The sequence below is a fragment of the Poecile atricapillus genome, chromosome W (assembly GCF_030490865.1).
Source record: "Poecile atricapillus isolate bPoeAtr1 chromosome W, bPoeAtr1.hap1, whole genome shotgun sequence".
Classification (NCBI taxonomy): Eukaryota; Metazoa; Chordata; class Aves; order Passeriformes; family Paridae; genus Poecile; species Poecile atricapillus.
In genome coordinates this window covers 43,776,205-43,791,752 of record NC_081288.1, presented here as the reverse complement: position 1 = coordinate 43,791,752, position 15,548 = coordinate 43,776,205, and the positions used below count along the sequence as shown (strand labels likewise).

General features: G+C 39.7%; 2 protein-coding genes and 1 long non-coding RNA gene across 6 annotated transcripts in view; 2 read left to right on the top strand and 1 right to left on the bottom strand.

Moving 5' to 3' along the window:
• LOC131592310 (exportin-T) overlaps window positions 1-6,624 on the top strand; it is a 29,850-nt gene extending 23,226 nt beyond the window's left edge. Inside the window, exons 23-27 of one of the 3 annotated variants that reach the window (XR_009280586.1) lie at window positions 484-555; window positions 1,099-1,155; window positions 1,641-1,861; window positions 3,436-3,548; window positions 6,202-6,624. Coding sequence is in view for 1 of the 3 variants with exons in the window: in XM_058863725.1 (XP_058719708.1) it covers window positions 484-555; window positions 1,099-1,155; window positions 1,641-1,667 (156 nt within the window). In the remaining 2 variants the exon portion in view is untranslated. Of the gene's footprint in view, window positions 1-483; window positions 556-1,098; window positions 1,156-1,640; window positions 2,245-3,435; window positions 3,626-6,201 lie in introns of those variants that run through there. The other 2 variants (XR_009280585.1, XM_058863725.1) reach the window with 2 other exon arrangements.
• On the bottom strand, window positions 433-8,553 carry LOC131592315 (uncharacterized). Its single transcript, XR_009280588.1, has 4 exons — window positions 8,416-8,553; window positions 4,788-4,910; window positions 2,646-2,704; window positions 433-565 (listed from the first exon to the last, which is right to left on the bottom strand). It is a non-coding gene; the product is annotated as an uncharacterized LOC131592315 (long non-coding RNA).
• Window positions 8,554-8,975: 422 nt separating this feature from the next.
• The window catches only part of LOC131592311 (serine/threonine-protein kinase TBK1), a 28,571-nt gene continuing 21,998 nt past the window's right edge, over window positions 8,976-15,548 (top strand). Inside the window, exons 1-3 of one of the 2 annotated variants that reach the window (XM_058863727.1) lie at window positions 8,976-9,027; window positions 12,965-13,081; window positions 14,756-14,896. In XM_058863727.1, coding sequence (XP_058719710.1) covers window positions 12,995-13,081; window positions 14,756-14,896 — 228 coding nt within the window. In that variant the 5' untranslated portion in view covers window positions 8,976-9,027; window positions 12,965-12,994. Of the gene's footprint in view, window positions 9,032-12,964; window positions 13,082-14,755; window positions 14,897-15,548 lie in introns of both variants that reach the window. The other variant, XM_058863726.1, reaches the window with a different exon arrangement.

Sequence of the window (15,548 nt, the reverse complement as noted above, 5' to 3'; positions counted from 1 at the left end):
TGCTTAGTTGACTGCATATTACATAGTCAGTGTTACAAGAGGAGAAATACTGTGTTCATCTTCACTTGGCTACTGAATTTTGCAATGGGAGTAGTATGGTAAAGCAGTAGGCAGATGCTGATACCCAATTATTTTATTTCTTCCAAATGTCAGATAATGAAATTGGAGCTGCCTCCATAATTAACTGTCTCTCAGAGTTGACATGTAACAAACTGATTCTATTGTAATTCTTATTTCAGTGCAATTTTTACTGCGTGTTTCTTTTGTGTAATAAAAGATACCAAATTGCAGTAGAACCTTTAATGCCAAGATTGGGAAGTCTTTTTATTTGCTAACAGCTGAGAATAACTTAAACATTTGAAAAGCATTCCTTTTCTGTAAAAAGGTGATGTAGACTACCATACAGTACAGGGCTATGATTTTCAGCTGGAAAAAAAAAAAAAAAAAAAAGACATGAAAAAAATGTGTACTGCTTTTCTTTAGGGTCCTGAGTGCATTCAGTATCTTCAGCAAGAGTATTTGCCTTCTTTGCAAGTAGCTCCTGAGATAATCCAGGTAGGAGTTCCTAAAAGAATATTTGGAAAACTCTTTAACAATGATAAATGTTAAATGAGGAGAAATGGGTATTTACAAAGTTAACCTCCTTTCATCCCACAGTAAAATTTATTCAGTTATTGCATATAGGAATAGGATTAATATGTCATAAGGAGTAAAGATACTGCAAGGGTTCCTTGGGGAAAAAAAAAAAAAGTACAGTGAATGTAACTGTCTAAACAATCTTTCTACTTTAATTCAAATTTTAACTTGAAGATATCCTTGTAGATAGTCCTGTTTGTCTCCTCAGCTAAAAGTGAGTCAGATATCTTGTATCTGAAAAAAACCCCAACCAAACAAAGAGTTTTTCTCTCTAGAATGCATTTGGACTATCACAGCCTTACAAGTTTTTATCCATAACCTGTTTTTTTCAGTTGTACATTAGGGAAAATACAAATGAATATCAATGGCTTTACATATAAATGTATCTCAGGTTGTTTTGTTGCTTCTTTCTTTTGTTCTTCTTTAGTTACTTCTTAGTTATTTCTTTGTTCTCTCTTACAGGAATTCTGTCAAGCACTTCAGCAGCCTGATGCTAAAGTTTTTAAAAATTACTTAAAGGTATAAAGATTTTTTCTTTCAGCAGCTTTTAGTTCCATTTGAACTTTATCATAAATTCAGTCATAGTAGTAACTTGAAGTAAAATCAAAATACTAAATTTTTTAGTGGTTTTTAGCTATTGGGAATCTCCAAGTAGTAAAGCAGTTAATTGGAAAGACAGACCAAACAACAACAACAAACGTGCACCTATAAAACTGCCACTCATTCTTAGCACCTTGCCATCTCAGTAGTTTGATATTCTTGTGGCTTTTGTTTAATAGCTGAAAAAGCTAAAATGGGATGCTGTAATTGTAGAGAGTGTCAAAGTGCATAATTTTTGAGGGTGTGAGTGTAACCAAATAGCCCAGGTCACACAATTAAACTTAATGTGTCAGCCAGTATATGAAACACAAAAATTAGCTCTGTCAAACGAAATCTCTTACACCTCAAGCATTCCATGTCTTACATTTCTTTTGTTTTCATTTTTTAAATATCATTTTTCACAGGTTTTTTTCCAGCGAGCCAAGCCCTGAGGAAAATACTGGAATCTCATGTACCTGTTTCCATAATGCAGAACTCTGGTTGTTAATTTATAAAAATGCTAACTCTTGTGCCATTCAAACTGGTTTTGTTTTTAAGAAATGTTGCTTTGTGCTCACATCAGTATGTACTTTAACCTTCTGCAAAAAAGAAATGCAAATTCCCCACCTCTGTCTCAGACATGAAGGTATGTGACAACATGAAAAAATGATCTGTATACACAAACTTTTATTATGTATAGGATGATTTAAGCTTACACTGTAACACATACAGCATTGAAATTACACTTATTTTTTAAATTAAATGAATTAAATGTAAAAATACCTTCTGACCATAGCAATGGTTATTAAAATGTGTACATTTTTGATACGGAGTAAAATGTTTTAATAAGACATAAAATTCATTTGTTCATATATGGTGACATAAAAATAAAACAATCAAAGTCCTTCTTGTAGATAGTCATTTTATTGAAGTTGTCTTAATGATAAAATATATATATACCTCCTATAAAACAGATTGGTGTAATAAACGATTTCACTTAAAAGTAGCATCTGGTTCTATCTTTTTTTTTATAAAAACAATAAAATTTCATCCAGTGAAATGTCTTACGTCTCTCTGAATCATTTTAGCTGAATCTTTAGAAACTACAGCATTCTTGAATCTTCTGTCTGTTACATCCAAGTAGAACCTGGCAATTTTTCTGGTGCTTAGGTAATAAATTGTATTGCCCCTTTGCACGTGGAAGATGCTGGCAGAAAGAAAGAATTGCATTCACTGCAATATTTCAGTAGCATCAGTGGTCTATACAGTGATTTTTAGTAGAATGATGCTACTTTTATTTTTTTAGTTCTGTAACATTACAGACATTTATAACTGTTTCATGGGGGCAGGGGAAAGTTTGAGTCTTGCCATGCATGGGATTTATAATATTTTCCTCATGAACTAATGTCCATAGTAAAAAGCTGACTTACCTCTAGCATAATCAGATGAGTATTTTTCCTAGACTCTGTAGTACTGTGCTCTTCAATCACTTTAATTGAAAAATAAATGGGAAAGTGGGTCAGAAGAATCATCCAGGATTAGCATGTGATTATTTGAGCATAGTGCCATTTTCATTTTTCACTGAGGGAAGAGAGTACCTTTACTACTTTCAATAGGACAGTATCACTTCTGTAAGATTTTTTTCCTGATTTATATGTGTTTAATCAAAAGTTTCTTGTTATTTGATTTGTTATATCACAGAATGAGTGCTTGTGGTGCTTTTCGTATTTCCTAGTTTCATGGTACTGTTTTCCCTCTCTTTGCTGCCATACCAGTGCTCCATTTCATTTTCTCCCATAGCACTAGAGGCCTTCCGTCTCTGACTTGGAGCTTTCCAGCTGTTGCCACTCTCCTGCACCTCCCCAGTATGAAGGTTGCACCCCTAACACTGCAGCTGTGGCTGTCAGTCCTCTGTGTCTGTCTTGGCCTTCTTCCCCGACAATTACAGAAGCTTTACCACACCAAGGGCAGAGCTTTCACTAGGCAGATTATGAGGTGAACAATAAAGCTTCCATCTTTAGCAAAGCTTTTTGGGTTTGAGTCACTATTAGTTTTCATATATGAATTAGGGTTTTGCCTTCTCAAGTAAGGGCAGTAGTGCTAAGAGGATGATTTAGCTGTTACCAAATTAGACCCTCATAAGGAAAGTTTTTTAATCGGCCTCTGCTAAAAGAGACTCTTTTCTTTCCTCAACCCCACCATCCTTTACTCTTCCTACAGGTCCCTTTGTGCCAAATCTGGAGCTCATCTGTACCCATAATCTGCTACCCAGGAAGCTGAAGCAGCAGAAACACTTCCCTCTCACACTGTGTTGCCCACTCTGGTGGTGGCAGGTGAGAATGGATATAAAGCAGAGCGTGCCAAGTGTAGGAGCGAGCTGTGTGTGGCACCCATTATGTAGGTGTGCCTCTATTATAAACTTGTACCCTGCCCTCCCATCCATCACTGAAGGAGTTTCCTGTAGGATGAGTAGCCTGGATCCTCAGAGAATGTTAGTTGGCTCAGTATGAAGAATTAAAAACGGATTCTTTACTTTTGTATGCTTTGCTTCTGTTCAATCACCATACTGCCCTGTCGGGGCTTATGCAACATGAGCTGTAAAACATCACCTGTGGGGTAGTTTCTGTATCTTGAACTTAACATGTAATTACTGATTCTGGCTACAAGCAGGTTTTGTGGTTTTTTGGGTTTTTTTTGTAATTTCCTTCAGTAGTACAGACAGCAGGTCTGTAGCTGCTATATCACAGTTGGGTTTGTGGTGGGTGTTCAGTGCCTAGTAACGTTCTTTGTAAAGAGTCAAGGTTTAGGAAGGCAATTGCTGGGTTTTTACATCTTTACTTTGAAGAAGTGGATTCCTGCTGTGTGTGGTTTTTTTTAACATCTGGACTGAGAAGTTCACTACCTACCCGCAAAGAGAAATCTAGTGATGCACCTTCTAATCAAGAGCGTGAACTAGATTCTTCAGGCAGTGTTTAGATACTTAGAACATAATAGGAAAACTACTCAAGCACATGGTGTGACTGCCAGGGATGGTCTTGTGCAGAGCCAGAAGTTGCAACTCAATGATTCTCAGTAGGCCACTTCCAACTCAGCATATTCTATACCTCTGATATTTCGTGTGAGATAGAAGGGGAAGAAGATAAGAGATAAATGAGAGCACTCCACTCAGAGACTGGGTTGACAGTCACAATTTTCCAGACTAATGTTAATGATTTCATTTAAAGGCTGCACCAAACACAACCACCTGCAGCTTTCCTGTATGACTCAACATTGTTGTGGGCAAAATGCCCCTATAGCTAGACTGAAGATGTTTAAAATCATCACAATGGTAACTCCTCTTGTGTATAAGGCAAATTTCCTCTTGTAAAGAGTGTTTAAATGGGAAACACAAATGCAAGTCATAATTAAAGATGAGGCACCTTTTCTAGAGAGCTGGTACCTTTTATTTACAAGCTGGTGTAATGGCTAAAGACTGATAAGCTTTCAGGCCTTCTAACACTTTTCCTGGTGCAAAGTACAATGAGTTTCATGCAAGCTGATATGGGTGAACAAGTTTGGGGAAAAGCACTTACCCAATGCAGGGAAGACATTTTAGCAACTAATTGCTGTCCAGAGAGGCAATCTGCCTTTTTCCCCTCTTCTTGTCATCATTGGCAGTTGTTTGATTCCAAAACAAGATGATTTATGGTGGAAACCTAGTATTGCAAAATAATTTTCAGCTTTTTCAAAATCTTCACTGCTCTTAAAAAATAAAGTCAATGCTATGTGGAAAGCTCCCTATCCTGCCCCAGAGACATTTTTTTTGGCTAGAATTTTCTCACTATGGGGTGTAATAAATGCTACAGCAGGTGCCAGAAGAGGGTAGGTGTGGAGGGAGCAAGCCCATTTCAGCAGCAGTTGGCCATTGGGCCTGTTAGGCTGTAGTGTCACTCTAGAGCCATATGGTCGTTGGACATTTCAGTGAGGTAAGCCAGCAAGAAACCAAAAGAAAGGAGAGTGAAAGAAAATAGCAAGCAGGTTTTAACCAATTAAGTACTGAGAAGGATGAGCACAAGTGAAACAACCGGACTTGGTGGAAGTAGTGACTAGTGACAAAAGTTGGATGGGGCAGCCAGAAATAGGAAGGGCAGTATCTCCCTGTGAAGTGCAGTAAATCCCTGTGAATGGTGGTAGCTAAAGGTGGCATATAAGAAAAATTGGAAATTTGGAAAAATTGGTGCTAGAAAATATATTTTCTGCTGCGGTCAAGATTCGTGCAGTCCCTGGTAATAGCAGAAGCAGGAAGTCAGAGGCACAGTGATGATTTGGTGAGAAATGTTTTCTTACTCTAGTAGGTCTTTGTGTTCTCCAGTTGATCTGGTTGCTCACGTTCATTGTGACAGATGCATGGGCAGTATAATTTGTAATTTGTCTTGGGCTGTTGTACACAGTGTTTCTGACTTTCCATGAGGTGGGTGCGTGTGGGGGATGTGAATTACACATGTTATACAGACATACAGTATGATAATCACAGAATCGTTTAGATTGGAAAAGTCCTTTAAGAACATAAAGTCCAACCACTAACCCAGCACTGCCAAGCCCACCACTCAACCATGACCCTGAGTGCCACATCCAACAGATACTTCCAGGGATGGAGACTCAACTACTGCCCTGGGCAGCCTGTTCCACTGCTTGACCACCCTTTTGGCAAAAATTTTTTTCCTAGTATCAAATCTATATCTCCCCTGGAGCAACTTGAGGCCATTTCCTCTTGTCCTGGTGATTGTGAAGATTGTTTGGTAAATAGGTTTTGCATTTGTTGCTTGAGTATGAAGGCTTTTACCTCTCTGTCACTCTGTTCTTCCTGCATATGATGGTTATTCAATATCCCAGGCATTTGAGAAAAGCAGGAGATACTAATCTGTAGAGCAAGAGCTTTTTATCTAAGAACGTTCGTTTTTTTTTTTTTTCACTGTTAATACAAGCAACTATTCCACTGCATTTTAGATGGCTTTCTATCTACACCATGAGCAGAAGAGTATAATTAGTGTGAAGTCTGCTTGGGAACATTATCTGTACGTGTTGTAAACAACTTTGGAATGCATTCTCTGGTGGCAAGCTGGAAAGAGTTGCCTTACGTCATGGAACTGCATCTCTTCCCTCCACAAAACTACAGAAGAAAATGGCTTAAGTAACATGGTAAAAGGCAGCTCCAGCAGAACTGAAGTTGGCTGCTGAACAGCTTTGCTTATTCTACTTCAGCTGTGATGCCTCTGAAGTACTTAAATCAAATATAGAAAGCAAACAGATTACAAGAGTAAATAGCCCAAAAGCTTTGATTCTGTTCAGAGAATTTGTTTGTGATACAGGAAAAATAACTATTAACTTGCTTAGCAATTTCAAGTGTACTGTTCTCACACACTTAATGGTAAAGTTCCTTTTGGTAAGGTTGGTAAAATACAACTTCTCACTCAAAATTTTTAAAAGTTAAATAATTCAATTGGATGGTCATTCTTTCTTGGCAAATATCTAGTGTTATTTCCACTCTCCCGTTTGGAGAAAACCTCATTTTTGCCAGGTTACCCAGAGGGTCCCAAGAAAATGATTAGATGAACATATTATATTTTGCCTGTTTCAGTGCCTTCAGCTCTGAATGACTATGTTCAGCTCGACTTTTGTTTGTTTCCCTAGCATTTTTTCTTTTTGGAGTTCTGGCATTCACAGCTACAACTGTGAAGACTGCAACATGCCAGCTTTAGCTGCAGTTCCCATAGCCATATTGTTAGGAAGTAGAGTTCCAATAGTATTCAGTTACAGACTGCTGAATTTGTGAGCATGAATGAGAATCCAAATACAAGAGAGGCGAGGAATACCAAAAGTTTTACTTATATATTAAAAAGAAATGGAAGCAAGCAAATTAAAAAATAATCTAGAATGAAACTGCAATGGCACTTTCCTTTTTTGTGTCTATTTTCTCTTATTCTTAATTTGGGCATAATGTTTTCCTCTGATTCATTCTGTGAAACATTTAAAGGTTAAAGATCTTCCGTGCATTAAGGATCACTAATTATGTTGCAGACATACCCAAAAAAATGAATCATTTGGATCATGCAAACCCTGTGAATCTTTTTCATTGCTTCATGAACAGGGGAAAGCACATGGATGGTAACTGCAGTGAGAGCAGTCAGTGGCCAGACCCAGGGGCTGGGTGACACTGCAACTGAGATGCTCGACGTCTTAAGTAAACAAATTCCTGTGGAACCTGGTCTGAAGTCAGCACTTACACTGCTTTGAGCAGGTGACTGGACCAGAGATCTCATCCATCCTGAATGAGACCATGATTTAAGACATCCAGCATAACAGATTATATATATATATATATATATATATATTTATTTATATTTATATATTTTTATATATATATATATATGATGCTATAAAGCAGCATCATACTTAACCAACAGTTTTGTTTTATTTAAAAGTGGAAGCGAAGAAGAGTTCCCAGGTGTTTTCCTGATTTTGTGGGGGCCCTCACTAAAATCCGTATTAACAATCTGATGAACATTTCTGAAGACGACAAAGCTGGCTCATGGGTATCCGCCTGCCAAGAAAAAAAAAAAAAGGCTTGCAAAGCTGGGTACAGAAGAAAGGTTAACAAAAATAAACCATGTAACTTCTGAGGACCACTGCAGTGTTTTGAAAGATAAAAGTACAGAATGCAAATGTAGCAGGGAACTATTCCCTCTAGAATATAGCATTATAAAGCAAAGTTCAGATGCCAACAAACGGGGAACATGAATCAGGCATTTATATTAAAACCACAAATGCATCAAAGTCAATTTATCAGTTTCACTACGGAGAACTTCAGAAAAACCTTAGTGCCCTGTAACAAGTGAAGCAAAGTCTGAACTTGTGATAAAACCCATGAAAGCTAAGACAATAACAATAAACAAGGCCTGTGAGCAAGAGGCTGCTGTCAGTTCCTCAAGAGAATAGGCTTCCAAGATTTGGAAAGATGGCAACTCCAAACAGGAAATGCAGAGCATCAAAAGATGGATCGTCTTGGAAGGGAAAAAATAAAAACCAAAAACGTTTCATTATTTTCCCACTATAATTATCATCAGGTTTCATTATGCATAAATTATAAAGATATCAGTATTTTTCGTTATGCAGATCATTTACTGGAACAGCAACATTGCCGGACAGACAAAAAACACATACCAAGTGAAAAATCAGCCGGGAACTTTGGTTTAAATCAGTAACAACGGAGCGGGAGCAGGGATGTAAAAACTGCTACGATTTCGTGAGGTTTTTAACAAGGTGAAACTGAGAAAAATGACACGGGGCAGGAAAACATTTCTCTCCGGAAAACATCTCCCTTGAGGCCGCCGTGGGGAGGCGAGGGTCCCACAGCTCTGGCTCAGTGCTCGGGGTGCGGGCAGTCACACATCTCTCTGGGCAGCCGAGGAAGCGAAACCTCCGCCGGACAGATTACGCAGCAAAAAAATCAGCACGGGACCCTCCCCGGAACCGCTCCGAGCCCGCGGAATATTATCGCGCCAGCGAAAATACCCGGGGTGACCACTTTTACCCAACACCCGACTGCCACTTTCCCACGTTTCCCAGATATTTCCCTGTCTCACCGCCCACCGCCTGGGGGGCGGGCACCGCCGCCTGGGCCGCAAAGCGCGGGGTCCCAGCACAGGCCCTGCCGGGCGGGGAGGGCGCGGTGGCTGCGCCGCCCGGGCGGTGCCTGGCCCGCTCCGCCTCCCCGCGCCGCGGCAGGAAGCCGGAAGCGGCCGGGGCGCTGGGCAGGCCGGCGGGAGGCGGCTGGTGCGTGGGGCTGCCGGGCCGGGCCGGGCAGGGCAGGGCAGGGCAGGGCAGGGCAGGGCGGGCTCGGGGGTGGCCGCGGAGGGCCGAGCCGAGGTGGGCTGCGCCGGCGGCGGGCCCTCGCCGCCACAGCGCTGGTGCCGAGGCGAGGCGGCTGCCGCCGGGAGCGGTGGTTTCGGTTTCCCGGGGCGGCGGCGGGGCCTTCCCGGGAGCTGCCCGGGTCGCGGGGTAGCGGCGGGCCCGGCCGTGCAGTCTGGAAGGGACGAGGCGCGGCCGGCCCGTGGCCTCTGCGCCGTGCCCGGGGCCCGGCCCTTGCCCCGACCTCGGTGACTTCTATCCACCTGAATGTGCGTGGGGAAGCGGCGTCGCCTTCGCGGCTGTAGGAGTTGTTAAAGTTTGTTACCTCGGGAATCTCGTCCTGCTGTGAGCATGAGCCCCGGCGCTGTGCTTGCCCCCCGAGAGAGGGACGTAGCCCTCGGTTGGTTTCCAGGACCTGCAGTCCCAGACAGCCGAGTCCTCCACCTGCATTACGGGCTAGACATGCCTAGAGTAGGGCTGATGAGCAGCGCTGGAGCCAGCCTTGCCATTTGTTTTGTGTGCCTTTGGAAGAATGTTAGGGTTCAAGCAGCACTTTGTGTGGCCAAGGGCAGGGTATTTTCATTATTCAGATGCCAGCTGTTGGACTGGAAACTTTAGGAAGGAGGTTATTGCTGAATAAAGCAGGGGTAGGAAGCAGGAACTTTAGGGGAAGCAGCTTGTTTTCTAAGCCTTGAGGGTATATGGGGAGGTATAAAACGTGAATAGTTACCAGAGTGTAAATAACATTTATTTGGAACCTCAGTACTGCTGTTGGCTTTGGTCGCCTATAGGATCTTGACTGTAAAAGAAAGAGCCATCACTTTAACTTCATCGTCTGTCCCTACTTGCCCGTTGAAGTTGTATATTGCAGCTGTCAACAGGGGAGCCATACCTGCTTTGTGTGAATATCCCGTGTGCCTGACGTAGCAGGAAATTCCTTCCTATTAATTAGAAGCAGTCAGTACTCCTACTTCAAAGCATTGGGAGTTTAAAAAAAAAATTGCAGTCTTTTTTTATTACAATCCCCTCTGCTGATAAATTAAGACTACTAGCATGACCAGAAGCAGAAAAATCTTCAATAAAAACCACCTAAAAAGTAGCCTCCAAGCCCCTGAAATCCTAGTGAGTCATGGGGGACAATAAATCAAACTGCTAGCTGGAGAAATTTCTTTAGATGTATGTGAGGAGCTTTTGACTCATCTAATACCAGACTTAATGACCGTAAGTGAGATGTGAAGAAATAGAAAGTTCAGCATTAAGTCTAGTGACAGGATCATACAGTTAGAGATGTTTTGTGGGTTTTTTTTTTTTTAATTTTAATAGGAAACCCTTAATAACTTGGTGTAGGAATATAATGGAAGAAATGAAAAGAAAACTTGAGATGCTGAGTATTTAGCAAAGATCAGTTATGACTTTGTCAGAGGACACAAAGTATTAAAGGAGGCCTAATATGTTATTCAATGTAATTTTTATAATTTGAAGGTTAAAGCTGAACGAGACTATACCTTAAAAGTGCAGGCTGCCAAAAAGAGTGTACTCTTAACAAAAAAAGGGTAATAGTGCAATACTGACTTTACCACTTAATATGTACCCTGGTTTTAATATTGCTATATTTACATCTGTATTTAGTTTTAAAAGTGAAATAACCCCAGACCCTGAGAATCCATTAAATCTCTGGTCTGGGGTTTTTCTTAATATCCACTGAATTATACTGAAGATCATCTGTTGCAGTCATGTCCTTTTGTTTTTTCATCCATTGACCCTTGTGCATGTTTAATGAAAAAGTAAGAAGGTAAAGGAGAAAGAGCTGATCCTGTACATAAGCTATCTCATCTTTATTATTTGGGAAATGTAACAATTCAATCTCTTAATGGGCTGCTAATTTTTGTTTTTATTTGAATAGACTTCGATTAAGAATTTCTGTGCATTTTCTGTCTGATTAGAAAGGATTTGTTATGTTTCTGTGTCTTGTATGAGTCTAATGAATGTTGTTTTGAAGTAAATCACAAAATACATGCTCACTGGTAATATGCCAGCTGGGCTATTACAAGCAGGGGTTTAATTATGGGAGGAATATTTCAACTTGAAGATTTTACAGATGGTTTACAGAACAGGCTGTGCATTATTTCTTTGCATCCTCTCTTCCATACCTTGTGTCATAGATAGCTCATTGGCATCTACAGTAATTGCCCGATGGGAGAAGTTATCTTATTCTGCTATTTATTGCAAATTGTCTTGGCAGAGTTAACCACAAATTACAAGCACTGGGGATGTGGTGTTAGGGGTTTTTTTTTGTTGTCTAGATTTGACACAAAACCTTTCTGTCCCTTCCAGAGGCATTAAGAACTTTATCTAGATTTTGCAGATGGCATTGCTGCATGACTCTCAATTAACTGTAGAGTAATGTCAGGTCTTTGCATTGTGTCTTTGCATTCTGTATGCCACATGTCATTGCTTGGATGTTTTGGGACAGCTTTGCAGGAAGCTTCACATCCCATGTGAGCGAGCAGCTAAGCGGAAGTGTGCAGCCTGCAGTGACAGCAGGTAGAGAAGTGTGCTCAGAGTGGTGAGGAGGTGTGAGTGTCTGCAGTGAGCAGGCTCAGGAGCAGTGCAGGGCAGGGTGGGAGAGTCGTGGCTGCCCTGTGGCTTTCTCTGCTCTCCTGTGGTGCTCACTGTGAGGCTCCTGTGTCGCCTGTGCACCAGGGAGCTCTCAGAAAGTGCGTCACCTTCTGGCAACAGATACAGGAAATTCTGTCGTGCCTCTTCTTCAGCACTTACAGGAAAGGCTTTTTTCTTTGAGAATCAGTCAGCAGTTTCCTGTCAAGTGTCATGTGCAAGTAAGATGTATCGTCCCCTGCCAAGCTGAGCAAAGACCTCTACTGTAGGGGCTTCCCTGGTCCAGTTGCCATTTTGCTCTTGAGATTCTTTAGGTTTGGGAAGCTCCATCTTTGATTTTAGAGCCTTTTGCTAGGTTTAATGGCAAAATCAATGTGTTAATTAAACCAAAAAGTTCAGGGCATTCACCTGCATCTCCCACTGCTTTGGCAAACAGGAACATCTGAAAGTTGAAATGTTTTACTTGATGTTAATCATTTTAATTTAATCAAATTTTTTTTCCTTTTTCTTTTGAATCTGTGAAGACCCAAATATTTGACAGTTCATATTTCAGGAAGGATGGAGGAGCCAGGCTATCTCTGTTGATGTGACATACCCACAGTGAAATTTTAGAAATGAGAGAAATGTCCCTTAATTTCTTTCAGTAGTAATTGCTGTTTCCAGCAAGTGGATGAAAATGCTTGCGTTGATTGTGACTTTTTTGAGCTCATGTAAAAGTTTTTTGTATGTTGTTAGTCCAGCTCCTTTACGGTTCTACTAAAATGCAACTTCCAGAGCCAAAATGATGTAAAATATCTGTATACATATCTGCCATCATCTCTAATGTTTGTTCTTTGGCATATGTACAGAGAATTCAATTGCAGGTCTTGCTTACCTTTAGAAGACCTTGTGCGTGTGTTTTTAACTCTTTCCTGTATATTTTGTTACTTGATCATTTCAACACCATGTACAACAGTAAAGAGATTATAAGATTTTCACCTTTCCAGTTGATTTTTTAAACAAAGTTTGGGGAATACAGACCTTAAAGGCAGAGAGCTATTGTGTCAATGGTATGAGTTTTGATTATTTGGCTTATTTTTGTTTCCATGTTTCACCTCTTACTCCTCTACTTGGTTATTCTTAATTCTCCGTGTCGTTGGAGTTACAGTTGGGCTTTGGACATTTATATTTCCTTCTAATTGAAATAAGTCCCTTTCATGTATTTTACTGAATTATAATTCATTGTATTGAACCTTCTGTTTTTAAGGTGAGAAAGAAAACTGATCAAAGAGCAAAGATGCAGAGCACTTCAAATTACCTCTGGCTGTTGTCTGACATTCTAGGACAGGGAGCTACTGCAAATGTTTTCCGGGGGCGACAGAAGGTTTGTAAGGAGTTTTCATATGCAAGTACCTTAATGAAGTCAACAAAAAAAGTTCAAGATTTAGGCCTAAAGCAAATGTATCTGTGTAATTATTTATGCTTAGTTTTTCATTTTTAATATTTGTCGGTTGAATTAGAGATCTGTAGTTAGATTTCTAAGGATTTGTTCTTAATGTTGTATTATTTTTCCTTGTAAAATATTAACTATTAGTAATTCTTCATTTTTTTTTTTTCAGTTTTATGGAAAAAAATAATTCAAGAACCTAATTCATTCATTCATAATTGAACCTAATTCAAGAATTTGAATAGAAACAAATGACTTACCAATTTCTATTACATGATCTTATTATTTACATCTTTGTTAAACTGTCTTTTCATTGATTTTTAACTGTTCTTTTAAAACCTGTTTGGGTGATTTTTATGATTTTTGTACACGAAATATTCTTATTGCAGTGGATAAAGCTGTTGTTAGGTATTGTCTGTAAGTCAGTGCTTTTTAAATGTCTTCTTGGTGACATGCTCTGAGTAATCAGTGCAAAATAGTATTTTTTTTACCATGTAAATGATACACTGATGTGTATGTTGCAACCTGAGTGGGGGGCTAAGATCATTCTATTCCTGTGAATTTCACAGTATGTCTCACAAAGCAAAGTTAAGTGTAGTTGTGAAAGTTCCCTTACAGTAATGATAGTCTGTGTGAAATCAGTATAAAATGATTTATAAGATACAGTGTTTCTGTGTTCCACATTTAAGTGTGAAACAGCATTAAGCAATAATTTAGCAGTTATTGTGCTTTTCTGGGTGAGTGAACTTCAACATAGAATGATTCCCCTGTAAACCATGGTTGCACCTGTCAGCAGCCTCACTAGTGTGAGCCTGTGACCTGCAGCTTATTGTCAATGGGAGAAAGCTTTTTCCTGGGCGCCAGTAGCGCATGTGAGTGTGCTGCAAAGCACACCTTGTCTAGGCACAGGAAGGCTGTGTCCTTAGAAATAATCTGTTGCACAAACTGCTAATGTAAGCTCATTCCTGAAGTGGGCACAGGAAGATGTTTTGCCCTGAGAGGGACAGGAGTTGCACTTCCAGCTGGTGCTGTTGTTATCTGAGCATATTGGGGCTTAGTCTCACTGGAGAACAGAAGTTTGATTAAGCTCATGATTGTGCTCCTGACATTTATTATGTGGGTTTGAACTGCTTCAGGATTTTACATGAGTGGCACGTAGTGCTCGAAACTGCCTTTGAAAAAACAATATACTAGTTTATTAGTATAAACAGAACAGTTAAGAAAGAGAGAGCAACGTTCAGCTACTGGAAATTGTCTTTTAACTTAAGCAGGCCAAGTATGTGCATGCCTTTCATTGATTAGTGCAAGTAACCCTTGCTGAAAAAATATTTTTCAGCTAAGTTTATGAGTAGTTCTTAAATGTGTAGCCTAATACTTAGGTTTTGTGACCTAATGAGTTTCCATTCTGCTAGTCTATTTGCTTCTTGTCTATATTAAACTAATGCAATTTAATTTTTTAGCAGAATCTTTATTTCCACCTTAGCACAAAGTAGTATTTTAAAATATTTCTAGTCTGCTTATACTCACATGCACAATAGAAAAGATAATGTCTATGTGTACATTTACAATCTTTTGGTTCTGTTTAATGAATAGTTTGTTTGTTTTCAACAGAAAACTGGGGATTTATATGCTGTCAAAGTATTTAACAGTATAAGTTTCCTTCGTCCAGTGGATGTTCAGATGCGAGAGTTTGAAGTATTGAAGAAACTAAATCATAAGAACATTGTCAAATTGTTTGCCATTGAGGAAGAGGTAATGAATTGTTGTGATCTGAGATGCATGGAAGTAACTGCAGTAACTAGTATTTTTTTTTATCCATAACTATTGAGTTTATAGTTATATTTTTAAAGAATGATAATATATATGATGACCACCACCATGTTTTGGTTTTCTTCCTTCATTGTTGTTGCTGTGGAAAGAATATGCTTGCTTTCAGTCAGTGAAACAACTTCAGTGTGTAAGCTCAGGTTATGATTCTTCATCTCGAGAATTCACTGTCCTAAATTGAATTGGGATGAACTGAATTAGGATTTTTAAGGTATCTACAGGTACTAATATTTAATAGGTGAATAATGGAACTGTTTAAAGTGGAAAATGTTTCGGTAATCCTGACCATTTCATGCTTTTCCTTTGCAACCAACTAAAATGATGACATAGGATACTATTATACAGTTGTATAATAGTATAAATTGGAGCAGCTGAACTGAAACTGGGGCTGATCAGTTGAAATGACCCAGATGATGAGATGAGTAAAGAAGGACAATTGGTATTCTCAACATTTAGGGTGTGCTTTCTCCTTAGTGTGTACTTGTCCACCTGTCAATGCTGCTGTCAACCTGCCAGTGCCTAGAACTTGAGGCTTGCTTAGTTACTTTCCCCTCTCCAAGTTGGACTACCTTAAACA